General features: G+C 36.1%; 1 protein-coding gene across 4 annotated transcripts in view; it reads left to right on the top strand.

Annotated features, from left to right (window-relative positions):
• Window positions 1-4,658: 4,658 nt before the first annotated feature.
• The window catches only part of LOC106137550 (lysosomal alpha-mannosidase), a 28,875-nt gene continuing 13,003 nt past the window's right edge, over window positions 4,659-20,530 (top strand). Inside the window, exons 1-8 of one of the 4 annotated variants that reach the window (XM_060952216.1) lie at window positions 4,659-4,752; window positions 9,581-9,673; window positions 11,109-11,211; window positions 11,687-11,768; window positions 12,951-13,136; window positions 15,138-15,343; window positions 16,488-16,624; window positions 18,586-18,719. In XM_060952216.1, the coding sequence (XP_060808199.1) occupies window positions 9,584-9,673; window positions 11,109-11,211; window positions 11,687-11,768; window positions 12,951-13,136; window positions 15,138-15,343; window positions 16,488-16,624; window positions 18,586-18,719 (938 nt within the window). In that variant the 5' untranslated portion in view covers window positions 4,659-4,752; window positions 9,581-9,583. Of the gene's footprint in view, window positions 4,753-9,580; window positions 9,674-11,108; window positions 11,212-11,686; window positions 11,769-12,950; window positions 13,137-15,137; window positions 15,344-15,585; window positions 15,676-16,487; window positions 16,625-18,585; window positions 18,720-19,944; window positions 20,079-20,530 lie in introns of those variants that run through there. The other 3 variants (XM_060952214.1, XM_060952215.1, XM_060952213.1) reach the window with 3 other exon arrangements.

The following is a 20,530-nucleotide window of genomic DNA, read 5'->3' on the forward strand; positions in this document are numbered from 1 at the left end:
TGATATATAATGTTCAAAAAAGTATGAGATGTTATACAAACTCCTTCTTGTTATGTTCTTGTTTATCTGTGGTGCGGCGTCCAAGCTATCCTTTTTATTGTATGAATATTTATAGATATCTATAAATATATTATGACTTCATCTCTTCGCTTGCCATGATTCCTGCATATTTTTCGCTTTTTCCATTTTCATTACTCTCTTCGTGCCTCTTCATGTATTGTAACTTATATGAGTATTTAATATTTGCGCTTATTTTACGGTTATATGTATGTAAGTGGATATATTAAAATGTATAATTGTCCATATTTTTATGATCTTATAGGTATGTTAAAGACAAAATATTTAGAAAGAAAACCATATGTTCCTTCTACCGGCGGAGTCTATCCACGAACACTGACAAGACACATGTACCGTCTTCTTCCTCTTCAGAGGTCACGACGACAACATTCGTGAATAAACAGAAAGAAGTGAAAATCAGATATCAATAATACACAGTGGCTACCCTGACCTCCATGAGTACACACATAGATACATACATAAATAACCACATCTACATCCCTGCGGAGTAGACACAGCCAACAGTCTGGAAAATAGTTACTGATTGGCCACGTTCAGCTGTTTAGCTTAATGATACAGTTGAGATTAAAATATGGACAGGTTGCTAGCCCGTCGCCTAAAAGAAAATCCCTAAGTTTACAGGCCATATCCCTTAGTCGCCTTTTACGAAATCCATGGGTTTGAGACGGAGTGGCTTTTTTATTGGTGCCGGTAACCAAATGGCACCTTCATGAGTCGGCTTACTGGAAAACCAAGTCCAGTTTGGATAATGGTTACACATTCACTTTCATAAATGTGCAGGTTTCTTTACGATGTTTTTTTCTCACCTTTAAGGCATGTGTGAATATTTATACCTGATTTACACCAATATAAGTAAGCGACTCAAAAAAAAAAGGTTCGCTTCATTAGCACAAAAAATATCACATTTGAAGTATGTCTGTTTTTTCAAACGTCTATTGAATATACTTAAATATAAATGATTATGTTAAATGACTTGACGCTAACGAGTAATATTAATTATTTCTTAGTGAACATAGAAGGGAATTTAAGATTTGTTAGTCTTCATAAAAAAAAATACATACGTATAGAGTAAATATTTTGGAAGACTCAGAGCCACACAATTGTACCGGCTACGCTTTGCATTGTCCAGTGCAATCAAAATAAATACAAAATTTAAATTGATAATAAAAAAAAGCTAAATATTTACTCAATACCTTATTTTTTACGCCTGTTTTTTGTGAAGTTCACTTGAATCATTTTAATTTAAATCGCAAACAGTTTCGGTCTGCAGAATTTAAATATATGATATGTTCTCTGAATATTTTCTTTATCAGGCGCTTGGTTTAATGAATATTCCAAAATCAGATCACATGCTATTTTGCAACAGGATCCATGATATTCTACAAGTCTATTAACCGTATGAAAGAAACCAGTAAATATGAACGGACGAAGTAGAAAATTTAACAATATCGTCCCGTAAAGTTTGTCATAACGGCAAGCTTGTGCGCTTTCTTTTAAGCTTGTAAAAATAAAGCCAAAATACCTACTATTGCATTTAGTGAACAAATACGACATCAGTTTCATGTGGTGGCGGAATACCGCTGGTTTTGTTACAAATTGCTCAGTCATTTCTATGAACTTGCCCAATCTAATTCCGTGTAAAGGTTGAGCGTAGTCGAACAAAATTGCGGTAGGAACATCTAAATCATTATATAAACACTGAAATAATGACTGTGATTGTTCCCAATATGCATATGTTGATAGTGTTATTAACCTCTGGGTAAACCAATTGTATGACCTCTTAAAATAAGTCGGCAAAAAGATTGTGAAAAATATTTCAACAAATTTTTCCGATATTCCATTTTTAGCGAATGTCTTCGCGCAAATCAATTCTATGGCGGGCCCCGATAGATTTTGAGCCAGACCGCGCAGTAGATCATGATTTCTGATGCAGTATATTTGTATTAATCTGAAATTTTTCTCTTTTGCATACATATACTCGAAAAACAACTCGATCCCATTCTCTGGTTCGTCCGTGTCAGTTGGTGAACTCAAAGGTGGTTGATCAATTTCCACTATTTCGTCTTCACTCATAGTACTGAAAATGCGTGTCCCTGAAATTGTCTCCTCCATTTGGCATAAACCTGTAAAGCGAAGTATTAAGATGACTGTGTACCGTGTAACTAATAAAAATATACGGGACAAATTACAGAGATTGAGTTGGCCTTAATGTAAATTCGAGATTTGTTTTATAAGATACTAACTCAACGATTTGCTTAATTATTACTTATAAATGATAATAAATGATATAATTGAGTGATAGTGACAGGTTGTTAGTCCACCGCTTACAAGAAGATGCCCAAGTTTATAAGCCTATCCCGTATTCACCTTTTACGACATCCATGGGATAGAGATGCAGTGATCATATTCTTTTTTTATTGGTACCACACGGCTTAATTATTTCATTAATTTATAGTTGTTAACAAGCTATCTGATAAAGTTATAAGTGGCTAGCTCATCTAAAAATTTAAAATTATTATTTTTATGAAGAAGATCTTCTTTGCAGTGAAGGAATGTACTGAAAAAGAAACCGCTGGATATTTCCCTCGTGTCAGTTATTTTTATGTTTTTTTTTTTAAGGCGTATTATACTTCACAACCATTGTAAACTTTTAAACAAGTGCATTTTACTAGTGAGAAGTACAATTTTAATCGAATCACCAGTAAAAAAATAAAATTGAGAATAACAATTTAAAAACGTACGTACGGATTGAATACCTAAGTTTGTTGGGTTACCTTGTGACCACACAAAATTTTGACTTTTAAAGCTTCGAGGTTTTTAATAAACATGATAAATATACGCTTACATTAGGTCTAATAACACCTTAAATTTGGAGTTCACGGGTTAGGCAATATTCTTTCATAAAAAAAATATTTTTCTTCTACCTACAGGTTTATGCACCATTCATTCTGATCAGAGCAATGTCCCGTGTAATCACTTTCAAATAAATATCTGATAATTTTTTTGTTATACGAGTTAAATATTAAGCAAACATTTATAATGAGCTTTAGAAAATTATTATGCCTAAACTTGATTATGTTTAAAATACCCTTGTCTAATGTCTTGATTTTTTGAATCTTGATAAATATCCTATGTTCATACGACTTTCCTTTAACTGACTTTTACAATATTGGCGGAAAAGAAGCAACTGTCACTCACAAAGTTTTTGTTCGCAAACAGACCAAACAATTTCTTAACGTGATACAATAAGAAACATAACTAGCAAAGTGAACTACATACCCCAAATTAGGATGAAAGTAACAAATCTACTTTATAATATTTTTGCAGAATTTCAATAATACCTACATATATTGAATAATAATGAGCTTGAATAATACCTAATATGCATTGTTTTTGAACAGGGATAAGCTCCAGCAAGAGTTTTAAGAAAAATGGTAGACTCTTATATTGCTCACGAAACTTTGGTCTGTCTTTGTGCTAAATAACATCAAAATCGATTCAGTACATTTTGAGTTAATTCATTTCAAACAAAATACACACAATTATATATATATTTTTTTATAAAATTTTAGTAAATAGGTGTGGATATTATATTTTTTGCCAAGATGCCCCAGGTATTCTATATAGACAACCTAAGCCTAGGTCTTATTTAGATTACTGAATTAAACAGATTTCCTGTAACATATAACACAAAGTGAAATGACTTACAATCTATCTTATTATTTGCTCTATGCTATCTTCTTTTTTTTACTTTCTAACTTTTTCCATTAGCGAAATATCCAACTTAACACTAATTTTAAAGTAAGACGCGGTTGGTACCTAGGTACTGTATTGATTTTTAGTTTGGCTAGGCTGGGGCTAAGCTAACGCGTCCCAGGTCTAAGTGTTGCCATGTTTCATTTCTTAGTCGATCGATTGTCTGTTTCCAAATGCAAAACCTCCAAGAAGGCGGATGTATTTGATACCTACGTCATCTATTAAACTCACAGACATAAAAATATTTTTTTTTCAAATCTGTGATTAAACTAAACAACCAGTTTTCAGTTGCAGCTCTTATCCGTATTCTACACTACACGTGCCTATGAATTTCATGGAAATTGGTTTCATGATAGACTGAAAATTAGCACACTTTTACACTTATAATATTAGTTACTTTTCTATGAATGGATAAATAGTTGTAAAAAGGAACTTTAGAGAATAAGTTGATCTTATTGGTGGCATCTAAAAGTTCAACTCAAGAGTACCTACCCTAAACTGGAAAGCTTTCACGAAATGATATAATTATGAATATGAACGAAGCAAATTGATTGTGGAAAGTGGAGAGATTTAACCAATGGCTACCTTTCCTGTAAACAAACAAAGTTAAACACAGAATTATACACAGATATTAATATAAAATAATTATTTTGCATCATACATTACATTAAATTCTGTATGATTTGAAATAAAGTAAAACTTACAAATAAGTATTACGAACAAATAGCAGTCGATTGATTTTTAACTACAGGCAACACTGCCACGACTGTCAATCTTGTGTTATGAATGCAAGTAGAAATCCGACTTGTCAAACAAACAAATCAGTTTATTGGAGACCGTGAGTGTATTAACGCGGGTTTTTCATATATTTTTTTTACGAATATTTGTTTGAAACGTATAAATATTTTCATGTTGTAGGTGAGTGTTTATATTTATTAATTTTTTTATTGTATTCATATTTTATTAATACTAATAGTAAAGTAAGAACTTAATTGTTCTTTTACAATTATTTACTTCAATAGGTATAAGTTTACTATTTATTTATAAATTAAAGCTGATCGGTAAAATAGATATAATTTTATTATGTGCCAAATAAAATACATGATAGATACCTATATTTAAATAAAACTTTGCGCTAGCTCTAGCTTGACTGCCACAAATTGAAGATCTTCCACCAAGCTAGGTGTCATGCCCGGAGAATCGCGCGATATAGTCTATTTTGAGTCGGATGCTCTAATCCGTGAAATCTTTGCTTGCGCGATTTAGACTCTTCGCTGGTATTGGCTGAGCGCGTCACATTCTTTGCTAGATGTTTGACATTAGTGATGACGCCACAGATTGAATTTTTTTATTTATTACTGTAAATCTTTTTACTCTCTTCTAAATTTCATGAACATCGGTCCAGTGATTGTGGAGTTGATTCGTTATTAATGACAAGATGATCGGTTGGCACTCTAACTAATGTAAATCACTCGAGAGTCATTGATACATGTTTTGAACCTGTGCTTAACGGTTTCTTTACATACATACATACATACATATAATCGCGTCAATATCCCTTGCGGGGTAGACAGAGCCTACAGTCTTGTAAAGACTGATAGGCCACGTGCAGCTATTTGGCTTTATGATAGGATTGAGATTCAAATAGTGACAGGTTTCTAGCCCATCGCCTAAAAGAAGAATCCCAAGTTTATAAGCCTACCCCTAAGTCGGCTTTTACGACATCCATGGAAAAGAGATGGAGTTGTCCTATTCTTATTTGTACTGGTGCCGGGAACCACACGGTTTCTTTACGGTCATTGAAAAAAAATTATCGTAAACTTGTATGAAGGAAGTCTCTCCTTGAAACTTGACCTGACCTGGGCTCCTTTCTGACCCAGACAAAACCCAGAAGTGCATGACAATATAATAATAACATACATAAAATCACCGATTTTCCCGGAGGGGTAGGCAGAGACTACATCTTTCCACTTGCCACGATCTCTGCATACCTACTTCTTTCGCTTCATCCACATTCATTCGAGCACTCTTGACCTGACCCTTTGCCAGGACGTCCTTAATTCGATCCAAATACGTTCGTCTAGGTCTTTCCCCTCCACACTCCTTGTACCTATATCTGCTTAGTCAACCTGCTTTCATTCATCCTCTATACATGACCAAAGCATTTTAACATACCCTTTCTACTCCTTCATACATATAATCACGTCTATATCCCTTGCGGGGTAGACAGAGCCAACAGTCTCGCAAAGACTGTTAGACCTCGTTCAGCTGTACGGCGTAATGCTGGAAATGAGATTCATTCGCCTAAAAGAAGAATCCCAAATTAATTGGTATAGGTATACCTTAGTCGCCTTTTACGACTTCCATCCAAAGTCGGTTACCACACGACACTAAAGCGCATGATGATAATAATTCATTCGTTCATATAATCACGTCTATATCCCTTGCGTTGTAGACAGAGCCAGCAGTCTTCAAATACTCATAATGCCACGTTCAGCTGTTAGGCTTAATAATAGAATTGAGACAGGTTGCTAGCCCATCGCCTAAACGAAGAATCCCAAGTTTACAAGCCTTACCCTTAGTCGCCTTTTACGACATCCACGGGAAAGACATAGACTGTATATTGAATAGATCTATATTTGTATATTGACGTCCGATGAAAATGCTGCAGTGTAGTTTGTTCCGCCGCTTCTTCTACACAAGCGCTTTGGAAGCAGCAGTAGTTATAATTAGATTTAAGTGATGTGACGTCAAAAAGTGATACCTTGTGTCCAATTTTGAAAATTATTCTATTCTATTCTAATGGTCCCATTCTCTTTTCCATTGGTGCCGGGAACCACACGGCGCAATAATAAGTAAGTTATTTATAAACAAACTCATTCGTAGCTTTACGGTCAGCGGACTTCTTACGATAACATTATCTAACTACTTAATAACAAACATAATTTTCTTATCTTAAACACTTGAAACGGTTTAAATATTATTATGTTATCTTAAAAATTCTAACTACTTGACCGTTTAAATTTTACTAGCTGTTTCTGCGACTTCGCCCGCGTGGAATAGTTATTTTGGGCATCATTGAAGCCCTCAAGGAGTAATAATTTTCCCCGGTTTTTTTCCACATTTTTCATTATTCCTTCGCTCCTTATAGTTGCAGCGTGATGTTATATAGCCTAAAGCCTTCCTCGATAAATGGTCTATTAAACACAAAATGAATTTTTCAATTCGAACCAGTAGTTCCGAAGATTAGCGCGTTCAAACAAACAAACAAACTATTCAGCTTTATAATATTAGAATGGATAATGCCACGGCAGATTATTGGCGTAAATAATCTGACGGTAGAAATTCCGTGATATATGATTATTGTGACTGACTAGTTAGTTAGTCATTAACCGCGTACACTTATTTTTTTTACAAATACATACATAGGTACATATAATCAAGACTTTTCCCTGCGGGGTACACAGAGCCTAATAGATCTCAAGTTTATAAGACTGGATAGTCTTATAAACTTGAGATTCTTGTCTCACTTGTCGAAAAGGCGACTAAGGGATATGCTTACATATCCCTTAGTCGCCTTTTACGACATCCTTGGGTAGGAGATGGAGTTGTCCTGTTCTTTTTTATATTAGTGCCGGGAACCACACGCCACTGTATAATGTAATTTAGCAAAATAATTATGCAGGGAGCTTGGTAAGTTGACATAAAGTTGTCGTCTCTGCCTACCCCTGAGGGATACAGGCGTTATAATATGTTTACAGTTAGTATATTCCTTTTCGCCGCCAAAAATGTAAATCATGTGCCGTGTGGTTCCCGGCACCAATACCAAAAAAAGAATAGGACCACTCCCATCTCTTTCCCATGGATGTAGTAAAAGGCGACTAAGGGATAGGCTTACAAACTTGGGATTTTTTTATTTGGGCGATGGGCTAACAACCTGTCACTATTTGAATCTCAATTCTATCATTAAGCCAAATAGCTGTGCGTGGCCATTCAGTCTTTTCAAGACTGTTGGCTCTGTCTACCCCGCAAGGGATATAGACGTGACCATATACATACATACACATGGTCACGTCTATATCCCTTGTGGGGTAGACAGAGCCAACAGTTTTGAGAAGACTGAACATATGGTCACGTGACCATATGTATGTATGTATGTATAGGTATTCTTATTCCGCTACACAATTCTTTTGCAGACCTTCAGACTGGTCTGGGATATCCTACTACTATTATAAAGGCGAAAGTTTGTATGGATGTATGGATGTTTGTTACTCTTTCACGCAAAAACTACTGAACCGATTACCATGAAATTTGGTATGTAGGTAGCTGAAGACCCAGAATAACACATCTAATAGGCTACTTTTTATCCCAGAGTTCCCGCGGGATTGATAGGGTTTCCATGCGGACGAAGTCGCGGGCGGCCTCTAGTTTTAAATCAGATCGACTAACTGGCCTTTCAAACAAAAAGCGGATGAAACTGGATTCTGTTGCGGAACGGTTTCCCGGTAAAAAACTGGGTCCTGTACCATAGATTATAGAGGCCGGCCGTAGACATACTTGTTTTTTTAATTCAATAGGATGTAGTAGGTATTTAATGTCGCGATCAATTTATTTCTCATTCAGACAATCAAATTTTCTGATTTATACATACATACATATAATCACGTCTATATCCCTTGCGGGGTAGTCAAAGCCAAAAATCTTGAAAAGACTGACATGCCACGTTCAGCTTTTTGGCTAAATGATAGAATTGAGATTCAAATAGTGGCAGGTTACTAGGACATCGCCTAAAAGAAGAATCCCAAGTTTTTAAGCCTATCCCTTAGTCGCCTTTGACGACATCCGTGGAAACGATATGGAGTGGTCCAATTCTTGTTTTTATTGCTGCAGATGACCACACGGCGTTATTATTTGTATGTATGTTTGTTACTTTCAACTAATCAAGGGGAAATTTTAAGTCACCATTTCCTTAACGGTTAATTAAAGAATTAAGTACCCATTAGACAGTTCATAACGGTCAATTAACGATTTACCCTGATTCCTGACTGACCGTGTTGAGTTAGTCAGGTCAATACACACTGCACTATACTGATATATATATATAAATATATATATCTTCTAGGCGATGGGTTAGCAACTTGTCACTATTTCAATCTCAATTTTGTCTTTTCGAGACTGTTGGTTCTGTCTACCCCGCAGGGGATATAGACGTTATAATATACATACATACATATGTTAACGTCTATATCCCCTGCGGGCTAGACAGAGCTGACAGTCTTAAAAAGACTAATAGGCCACGTTCGGCTGCTTGGCTTAATGATGGAATTGAGATTCAAATAGTGACAGGTTGCTAGCCCATCGCATCGCCTAAAAAAGAATCCCAAGTTTATAACCCACCCTTAGTCGCCTTTTACGACATCCATGGGAAAGACCATATCTCTTTCGTGTTATTTATTGGAGAGGTCATATTCTTTTTTTTTCTTCCGGTGCCGGGAACCACGCGGCATTATGATTGATGATGAGATCATTATACACGACATGTATGTCCACACTAATAATAAAGAGGAAAGATTTGTATTTTTGTATGTTTGTGTGGAATAAACTAAAAAACTACTGGTCCGATTTTGATAAAATTTGGCACATATATAGAATAGACCTTCAAAAGTGACATAGGCATAAATTTGTTTTGAAATAAATTTATTTCAAAATATAAAACACAATATAATATAATTTATTCTCTTTCCAGACCATGCTGAGAATCATACAATATCTTGTTTTGGTGTCAATTCCATTTTCATTGGCAGGCGTGATAGATACATCACCGAAATGCGGTTATGAGGTGAGTAAATACATACACACATACATTATATTGGCCGTGTGGTTCCCGGCACCAATACAAAAAGAATAGGACCACTCCATCCCTTTCCCATGGATGTCGTAAAAGGCGGCTAAGGGATAGGCTTATAAAAGTGCGATCGTTTTTTTAGGCGATGGGCTAGCAACCTGTCACTATTTGGATCTCAATTCCATCATTAAGCCGAGCAGCTGAACGTGGCCATTCAGTCTTTTCGGGACTGTTGGCTCTGTCTACCCCGCAAGGGATGTAGACGTGACTATATGTATGTATGTACACATACATATAATCACGCCAATATCCCTTGCGAGGCAGACAGGGCCGACAGACTTGTTAGGCCACGCTCAGCTGTTTGGCTTAATGATAGAATTGAGTTTCAAACAGTGACAGGTTGCTAGCCCGTCGTTTAAAAGAATAAGAAGAAAGAAATAAGAAGAAGAAGAATAAGAAGAAAGAAAGAATAACATCCCTTGTGTTACCTACATTTGCAATAAATAATTTGACTTTGACTTTGAAAAGAATCCCTAGTTTATTAGCCTGTCGCTTTTACCGACATCCTAACGCGACGCCTTTATAGACGTGACTTTATGTATGTAAGTATGTACGTGTTATAAATACAACAAATTGAAATAATACGTTATCAATTGCACTTTGACATACGCTGATAACTTTTAGTGATAAGGCGTCTGTGGCACGGCATACGCTTACCGGAGGTCCCGGGTTCGAATCCCGGCCAGAAATGAAATGAACTTTTCTTTGATCGACCTGGGTCTTGGATGTTTATACATACATACTATATGTCGTCCACGTCTATATCCCTTGCGGGTTAGACAGAGCCAACGGTCTTGAAAAGACTGATAGATCATATTCAGCTGTTTGGCTTAATGATAGAATTGAAATTCAAATAGTGACAGATTGCTAGCCTATCGCCTTAAAGAAGAATCCTAAGTTTATTAGTCTATCCATAAGTCGCCTTTGACGATATCCATGGGAAAGAGATGGAGTGGTAATATACTTTTTTGTATTGGTGCTGGGAACCACCCGGCACAATGAATAAATATATGAACTATACTTAACAAAATAAGAATTATTCTTTATTATTTAGTAGCTGTGCCCGCGACTCCGTCCGCGTGGAATAGTTATTTTGAGCATCATTGAAGCCCTGAAAGATGAATAATTTTACTTGTTTTTTTCACATTCTCCATTATTTCTTTGCTCCTTATAGTTGCAGCGTGATGTTATATAGCCTAAAGCCTTCCTCGATGAATGGTCTATTCAACGCAAAAAGAATTTCAATTCGAACCACAAGTTCCTGAGATTAGCGCGTTCAAACAAACAAACTCATCAGCTTTATAATATTAGTATAGTATAGATTATAAACACGGTATGTATAAATCTTTCAATTGTTATCTCTCTACAGAGCTGTCCGAAGACAAAAGATGGTTTTCTCAACGTACATTTAGTTGCGCACACGCATGATGACGTCGGCTGGCTGAAAACTGTCGACCAATACTATTACGGGAGTAAGTCAATAGTCTTACGAGCATACATACAAACATACATACAAACATACATACTAAAATACATACATATGGTCACGTCTATTATCCCTTGCGGGCTAGACAGAGCCAACAGTTTTGAAAAGACTGAAATACCACGGCTAGCTAGCTTACTACATACATACATATATATAGTCACGTTTATATCCTTTGCGTGGTAGACAGGGCCAACAGTCTTGAAAAGACACAGGCCACGCTCAGCTATTTGGCTTAATGATAGAATTGAGATTCAAATAGTAACAGGTTGGTAGCCCGTCGCTTAAAAAAAGAATCCCGAGTTTGTAAGCCTATCCCTTAGTCGCCTTTAACGACATCCATGGGAAAGAAAAGTACGTACATAACTCAGAAAATAGTCATTGATTTTTTTTATTTGTTATCAATGATTTTGTTGGGTTTTTTTTTATGAGAGATATTTTTTAAAATATTGTAATGTTGTCAGGTCGTAACGGAATCCAAAAGGCTGGTGTTCAGTACATTTTGGACTCAGTCATCAAGGAACTGTGGGAGAAACCTGACCGAAGGTAGGAGTTCATGTTATAAACCGAGGGTTATACAGGGTGACATTTAATTCAACTGCATAAATTTAACTGTTAAGTGTACCCATCTAAAGGATATTTAAAAACGTTAAAAGAAAATTATCGGTTCATATTACAGAAAGTACGAAAAAAAATAAAAGTATCAAAATCCACGATCCTAAATACATCATATTCTTTATTAATGTGAAGTGAAAATAATGACGTTTAATTTAAATAAAAATAGGCTCAAACGACTCAGAAGCATGTGTATAGTCTATGTTTAAAAGGATGCAGTTGTTTTAAATGTCACCCTGTATATATATTTTTTTTATTTAAATTTGAGTGTGTTTAATTTTCGACCTGACTGTTTTATATGTGGCGACATCTATAAGCCACAAGTGTCACAACAATAAAAAATAAAATCACGCGACGCTATCAGTCAAAAACAGCGTAAAACCTAAATCGCGCAAGCAAAGATTTCACGGATCGGAGCATATATACAACCTCCGACACAAGATCGTGTGTCGCGCGGTTCCCCAGGCGTCACACCAGCCTACAGGGAGATCTTCCCTTTGGTGGCGGACGAGCCCCGAATCATCGCTCCCGATACATAAACGAGTATATATAAATAGCAGCAAAAGTTGTTTTACCGGGCAAGGTGTCTTGAAAAGACTGAATGGCCACGTTCAGCTATTTGGCTTAATGATAGAATTGATATTCAAATAGTGACAAGTTGCTAGCACATCGCCTAAAAAAGAATCCCAAGTTTGTAAGCCTATCCCTTAGTCGCCTTTTACGACATCCATGGAAAAGAGATGGGAATGGTCCTATTCTTTTTTGTATTAGTGCCCAGGAACCACACGGCCATTTAGGTATTTCGCTGTTTATGACTGACAGCGTCGCGTGTTTCTATTTTTTATTTTTGTGACTTATTGCGTATACAGACGGCCTCTGTGGCGCAGCGGTAGTACGCTTGTCTGTGATACCAGAGGTCCTGGGTTCGAATCCCGGCCAGGGCATGATGAGAAAAGAACTTTTTCTGATTGGCCTGGGTCTTGGATGTTTATCTATATAAGACTTACTTCGAAGCTAACTCAATCCGTGTAATTTGTCCCGTATATATTTATTTATTTATTTTATACGAATAGATATCGCCACAATAGAGGTAATCACTCACTTCAATTCCAGATTTATCTACGTGGAAACCGCCTTCTTCTGGAAATGGTGGTCAAAACAGACAGACTCCATACGTCACAAAGTCCACGCGCTGGTGAGGGAGGGACGCCTGCAATTCGTGGGCGGTGCTTGGAGTATGAACGACGAAGCAGCCGTTCATTACCAGTCCACGATTGATCAATTCACGTGGGGATTGCGGTGAGTTGATCATCGTGATCATTATTTCAGCTGTAGGACCTGGAATGCTGGATATAGGCATCCGTCAATGACTTCTATCTGCGTTCTCTCCAACGTTTTCTTGCTTATCAAGGTATATAGCTATACAGGGTGACATTTAAAACAACTGCATCCTTTTAAACATAGACTATACCCATGCTTCTGAGCTGTTTGAGCCTATTTTTATTTAAATTAAACGTCATCATTTTCACATTTAAAAAACCCTCAAAAACTACGTCACACGCTTTATCAAAGACCAATACTACAAAAACAAATTAAAACTAAACATGTAAATAAATGTCTGAAAAATAAATTATTTTTCTAGTATCAAGATCAAGTAAAGTACAAAGTTGTCGAGATCGCTCAGCTGAATGAATTGTGTCGTTGACCTCTGAATCTTACGCGTCGCTTTTCCGCCGGCCGGGGTGATATGACGTATTTAGGATCGTGCATTTTGATACTTTTATTTTTTTCGCACTTTCTGAAATATGAACCGATATTTTTCTTTTAACGTTTTTAAATATCTTTTAGATTAGTACACTTAACAGTTAAATTTATGCAGTTGAATTAAAAGTCACCCTGTATTATTTCATCATCATCAGCATTCGGGCAGTAGGACGTCGACTGCTGAACATAGACCTCCACCTCGCTCGTTGGAGACGACGTGCATCCAACGTTTCTTTGCTATATATCAAGGTATATAGCTATATTATTTCATCATCATCATCAGTTCAGCCGTATGACGTCAACTGCATCCAACTTCCCCCGCAGACTTCACCTGACCATCTCTCCATCTCGCTCGCAGGAACCTGTCACTATTTGAATCTCAATTCTATCATTAAGCTAAACAGCTGTACGTGGCCTATCAGTATTATCAAGTCTGTTGGCTCTGTATATCCCGCAAGGGATATAGACGTGATGATATGTATACATATAATCACGTCTAGGGCCAACAGTCTTGTAAAGACTGATAGGCCACGTTCAGCTATTTGGTTTTAAGATAGAATTGAGATACAAATAGTGACAGGTTGCTAGCCCATCGCCTAAAAGAAAAATCCCAAGTTTATAAGCCTACCCCTTAGTCGCCTTTTACGACATCCATGGGAGAGAGATGGGGTGGTCCTATTCTTTTTTCTATTGGTGCCGGGAACCACACGTTGTAAAACAGTATTGTGTGCCAATAAATGAATAAATAAATAAAAATAAATATGATTTATTTATTTATGTACACAAAATTATATACAGGAGCATTTAATACAGTAATTCTAGTACAAAGGTGCTGCTTATTTAAAAAAAAATCTCTTCCAGTAGACCCATGAGAGGAGAGATGTATTTTGGAGCGGTATGGCGTGTGCATAAATATACATGCTAATACTTACATAATTGATTGTTTTCATAACTCCAATATTGAAATAATTAATTTGAATGATTGTTTTCATAGATACAATATTGAAATAATTAATTTGAATGATTGTTTTCATAGCTACAATATTGAAATAATTAATTTGAATGATTGTTTTCATAGCTACAATATTGAAATAATTAATTTGAATGATTGTTTTCATAGCTACTACAATATTGAAATAATTAATTTGAATGATTGTTTTCATAGTTACAATATTGAAATAATTAATTTGAATGATTGTTTTCATAGCTCCAATATTGAAATAATTAATTTGAATGATTGTTTTCATAACTCCAATATTGAAATAATTAATTTGAATGATTGTTTTCATAGCTACAATATTCAAATAATTAATTTGAATGATTGTTTTCATAGATACAATATTGAAATAATTAATTTGAATGATTGTTTTCATAGCTACAATATTCAAATAATTAATTTGAATGATTGTTTTCATAGATACAATATTGAAATAATTAATTTGAATGATTGTTTTCATAGCTACAATATTGAAATAATTAATTTGAATGATTGTTTTCATAGCTCCCCAATATTGAAAAAATTAATTTTTATTACAGAAAATTGAATGATACATTCGGCGTTTGCGGTGTACCGCGAGTCGGTTGGCAAATCGATCCGTTCGGTCATTCCCGGGAATTCGCTTCCCTGTTGGCGGGAATGGGCTACGATGGGCTGTTTTTGGGCAGAATCGACTACCAAGATAAGGGGAACAGGTTGAGAATGAAGAATATGGAGACGGTGTGGAGGGGAGACGATGTTTTGGGTGAGTTTTGATTAGATTTTACTTGACTAGTTCGGGCATTCCAGGGAATTAGCGTCTCTGTTGGTGGTAATGGGCTGTTTTTGGGCAGAATCGATTACCAAGATAAGGGGAACAGGTTGAGGATGAAGAATATGGAGACGGTGTGGAGGGGAGACGATGTTTTGGGTGAGTTTTGATTTTGGATATAACTTGACCGGTTCGGGCATTTCAGGAAATTTCAGTCTCTGTTGGCGGAAATGGGCTGTTTTTGGGCAGAATCGATTACCAAGACAAGGGGAACAGGTTGAGAATGAAGAATATGGAGACGGTGTGGAGGGGAGACGATGTTTTGGGTGAGATTTCTTTTGGATTCAACTTGACCAGCTCGGGCATTTCAGGAAATTTCAGTCTCTGTAGGCGGAAATGGGCTGTTTTTGGGCAGAATCGATTACCAAAATTAGTGGAACAGATTGAGGAAGAAGACAAAAGCAATTGGCAAACAATATGCTATAATTGTTATTATATTTATATCAATGAAATTGTGTGTCAGTACATTAAATATTTAACCAAAAAAAATATATAAGAGTAATTAAAAAAAACCATAACAAAAAAAAATATTATGGAATTTTTTTAATAAGAAGTAATGAATATATAAATACGGGACAAATTACACAGATCGAGTTAGCCTCGAAGTAAGTTCGAGACTTGTGTTACGAGATACTAACTCGACGATACTATATTTTATAAAAAATACTTATAGACATCCAAGACCCAGCCCGATCAGAGAAAGTTCGTTTCTCATCATGGCATAACCGGGATTCGTAGAAAAAACATATAATCATGTCTACATCCCTTCCGGGGTAGACAGAGCCAACAGTCTTCAAAAGTTTGAAGTTTGGCTTAATAATAGAATTAAGATTCAAATAGTGACAGATTGCTAGCCCACCGTCTACAAGAAGAATCCCAAGTTTATAGGCCTTTCCCTTAGTCGCCTTTTACGACATCCATGGGAACGAAATCGAGCGGTCGTATTCTTTTCTTTTTTGATGCCGGGATCTCCACTAAAAAAAATCTAAAATTTAATTAACATACATAATATTTCGCAAAATTATATAATATAATATATGTTTATTGCTATATCAATGAAATTTAATCATATTTACAGGTAAATCATCGGACATATTCACCGGAGTATTGTACAACACATACTCCCCCCCGCCTGGTTTCTGCTTCGACGTTTTGTGCAATGACGAGCCGATCATTGATGATGTCGAATCGCCGATGTACAACGTTGATAAGCGGGTGAGTCATATCATACATACATACATAAATAATAATTATAAATATATACGGGACAAATTACACAGATCGAGTTAGCCTCGAAGTTAGTTCGAGACTTGTGTTACGAGATACTAACTCAACGATACTATATTTTATAATAAATACTTATACATGGTGACATTTAAAACAACTGCCTCCTTTTAAACATAGACTATACCCATGCTTCTGAGCTGTTTCAGCTTATTTTTAATTAAATTAAACGTCATCATTTTCACATTTAAAAAACCCTCAAAAACTACGTCACACGCTTTATTAAAGACCAATACTACAAAAAGAAATTAAAACTAAACATGCAAATAAATGTCTGAAAAATAAATTATTTTTCTAGTATCAAGATCAAGTAAAGTACAGAGTTGTCGAGATCGCTCAGCTGAATTAATTGTGTCGTTGACCTCTGAATCTTACGCGTCGCTTTTCCGCCGGCCGGGGTGATATGACGTATTTAGGGTCGTGGATTATATATAATATACTTTTATTTTTTTCGTACTTTCTGAAATATGAACCGATATTTTTCTTTTAATGTTTTTAAATATCCTTTAGATGAGTACACTTAACAGTTAAATTTATGCAGTTGAATTAAAAGTCACCCTGTATAGATAAACATCCAAGACCCAGGTCAATCAGAGAAAGTTTTTTCTCATCACGCCCTGGCCGGGATTCGAACCCGGGACCTCCGGGTGTCACAGACAAGCGCACTGCCGCTGCGCCACTGAGGCCGTCAATTAATAACTAATAAATAATAAACTAGTTGATTATTGAGAATTTATTTATTTAAATCTCACAGCTTATATTACATACATACATATATATTGTCTCTGACACCGGAGGTCCCAGGTTCGAATCATACATACATATAGTCACGTCTATATCCCTTGCGGGATAGACAGGGCCAACAGTCTTGAAAAGACTGATAGGCCGCGTTCAGCTGTTCGGATTGATGATAGAATTGATATTCAAATAGTGACAGGTCGCTAGCCCGTCGCCTAAAAGAAGTGTCCCGAGTATATAAGGCTATACCTTAGTCTATTAGTCAAATCATTATGATCATGAATCATTATAATCTCTTCCCTGATACATACATACATACAATTGAATTATAATTTTTTTTTATTTGAATCTTGGAAACCTATGTCATAACGTAACAATCAATCCAGCGGGTATTCAGTGATAAAAAGAAGCCTATGTAATCTTCAATTACCAAATTTCATCATTATCGGTTATATCATAGAATGGAATAGATTTATTTTCAAAATTGGATACAAGTTATCACTAATTGACGTCACATCACTTAAATCTAATTATAACTACTGCCGCTTCCGAAGTGCGTGTGTAGAAGACGCGGCGGAACAAACTACACTGCAGTACATAAAATAACAAACATCCATACATACTTAACTAAACTTACGTATTTTGTAGGATGAAAAAAGAGGTACATACAAAGTCGGTTCAATGAGTAACCGTGTTAAGATTATTGTTATTATATATGTTTTTTTTTAGTTTTTTTTTCATAATTCCTTTTTGGGAAGTTCTAGTTTAAAAAAAATATGATTTGTCCAACTCTCCAAATTATGCCTCTGTCTCAGCGAAGACTTTCTCAAAGTTTTGCGAATTTTGTTCTTTTTTTTGTGAAAACAATTTATCAGCTGCATGTACCTATGTACTCAAAATTAAAAAAAAAAAACAAAATTTTTATTCATTACTATAGGATACTATATATCGCTTAATAATTGTCAAAACGTATGGTTTAACAACATTGGTTGACGTCAAATGAATTACTTAAAAACTAAGTTTACTGCCGCTTCCAAGGCGTCAGTGCAGAAGAAGCGGTAACAAACTGCACTGCAGCATTTTCTTCTTCTTACTCGTACTCTTTTACGTACTACGTACTCGTATGTATATGAACTTTTTAATTCCTTGTAAAGGTGTCAGACTTTTTGTCAATAAGTCTGAACATGTCACGAGTGTACCGCTCTCAAAATATCCTGGTCACAATGGGGGAAGACTTCCAGTATCAAGATGCGGCTATGTGGTACAAGAATTTGGACAAACTTATACAGTGAGTGATTAGTAAATGTCCGAATGTGCATGTAATTTAGGTATACTAATATTATAAAGCTGAAGAGTTTGTTTGTTTGAACGCGCTAATCTCAGGAACTATTGGTTCGAATTGAAAAATTCTTTTTGTGTTGAATAGACCATTTATCGAGGAAGGCTTTAGGCTATATAACATCACGCTGCAACTATAAGGAGCGAAGAAATAAATGGAGAATGTGAAAAAAATCGAAGAAAATTATTCATCCTTGAGGGCTTCAATGATACATACATACATAAAATCACGCCTCTTTCCCGGAGGGGTAGGCAGAGACTACATCTTTTCACTTGCCATGATCTCTGCACACTTCGTTCGCTTCATCCACACATTCGTAACTCTCTTTACCTTTGACCTGACCCTTTACCAGGACGTCCTTAATTTGATCAAGATACGTTCGTCTAGGTCTTCCCACCCCGACCTTTCCCTCCACACTCTCCTTGTATATCTGCTTAGTCAACCTGCTTTCATTCATCCTCTCCACATGACCGAACCATCTCAACATACCCTTTTCTATTCCTGTAACTACATCTTTCTTTCACATCACAATATTCCCTTATAACGCATGAGCACGTAATGGTTTAAATAAATTAATATTATCATTTAACTGCGAGGAATGATATCGGACGGTATTGGATCTATCATTCATCATGTTCATTCATTCATTTTTAAATCATCAGTTTTACGAGTATGTACATTCATCCATATTTTTTTGTAATGTAGACAATGTGCATTCGTTCACGATTCAGAATTAATTCTAAAATACTTTATTTACGTAAATTGACGTCCGGTGAAAATGCTGCAGTGTAGTTTGTTCCGCCGCTTTTTCTACACACGCGCTTCGGAAGCGGCAGTAGTTGTAAACTACATCAAGTGACCAATTTTGATCTAGAGGTCGTGCGTGTGACTTGATTCCCGGCACCAATAAAAAAAGAATAGGACCACTACATCTCGTTCCCATGTATGTCGTAAAAGGCGACTAAGGGATAGGATTATAAATTTGGGATTCTTTTTTTTTGTCGACAGCCCAGCAACCTGTCACTATTTAGATCTCAATTCTATCATTCAGCCAAACAGCTGAACGTGGCCCATCAGTTTTATCAAGACTGCTGGCTCTGTCTACCCCGCAAGGGATATAGACGTGACTATATGTATGTATGTATGTAAAAAGAAAAACATAAATTGTCTTAAGGTGAGCCAGTTCATCGAGGTTGCCTACAAAATGGCGGACGCTTATCGCACGAGCAATATTCTCGTGACAATGGGTGATGATTTTCAATATCAGGACGCCGCTATGTGGTTTGTGAACTTGGAAAAGTTAATTGAGTAAGTGTATCTACATACATACATATCATCACGTCTGTATCCCTTGCGGGGTAGACGTAGCTGATAGTCTCGAAAAGACTGATAGTCCACGTTCAGCTGTTTGGCTTAGTGACAGGTCGCTAGCCCGTCGCCTTAAAGAATCTCAAGTTTATCAGCCAATCCCTTAGTCGCCTTTTACGACATCCATGGGAATGAGATGGAGTGGTCCTATTATTTTTTCTATTGGTGCCGGGAACCACACGGCACATACTATCTTTTGAGAAAATTTATTATATGTACCTACGCTTTCTTGTGTAAAATTATTTGCTCGATCATTAATTGTCGTATCTTGATCAAATTAAGGACGTCCTGGTAAAGGGTCAGCATGTCAATTCTGCTATTTTATTTTAATCCGAAACCGATCTGAAACACATTGATTACAACTTTTGGTATTCTACTAACAATTTGTCAAA

Source organism: Amyelois transitella, chromosome 28 (genome assembly GCF_032362555.1).
Source record: "Amyelois transitella isolate CPQ chromosome 28, ilAmyTran1.1, whole genome shotgun sequence".
Classification (NCBI taxonomy): Eukaryota; Metazoa; Arthropoda; class Insecta; order Lepidoptera; family Pyralidae; genus Amyelois; species Amyelois transitella.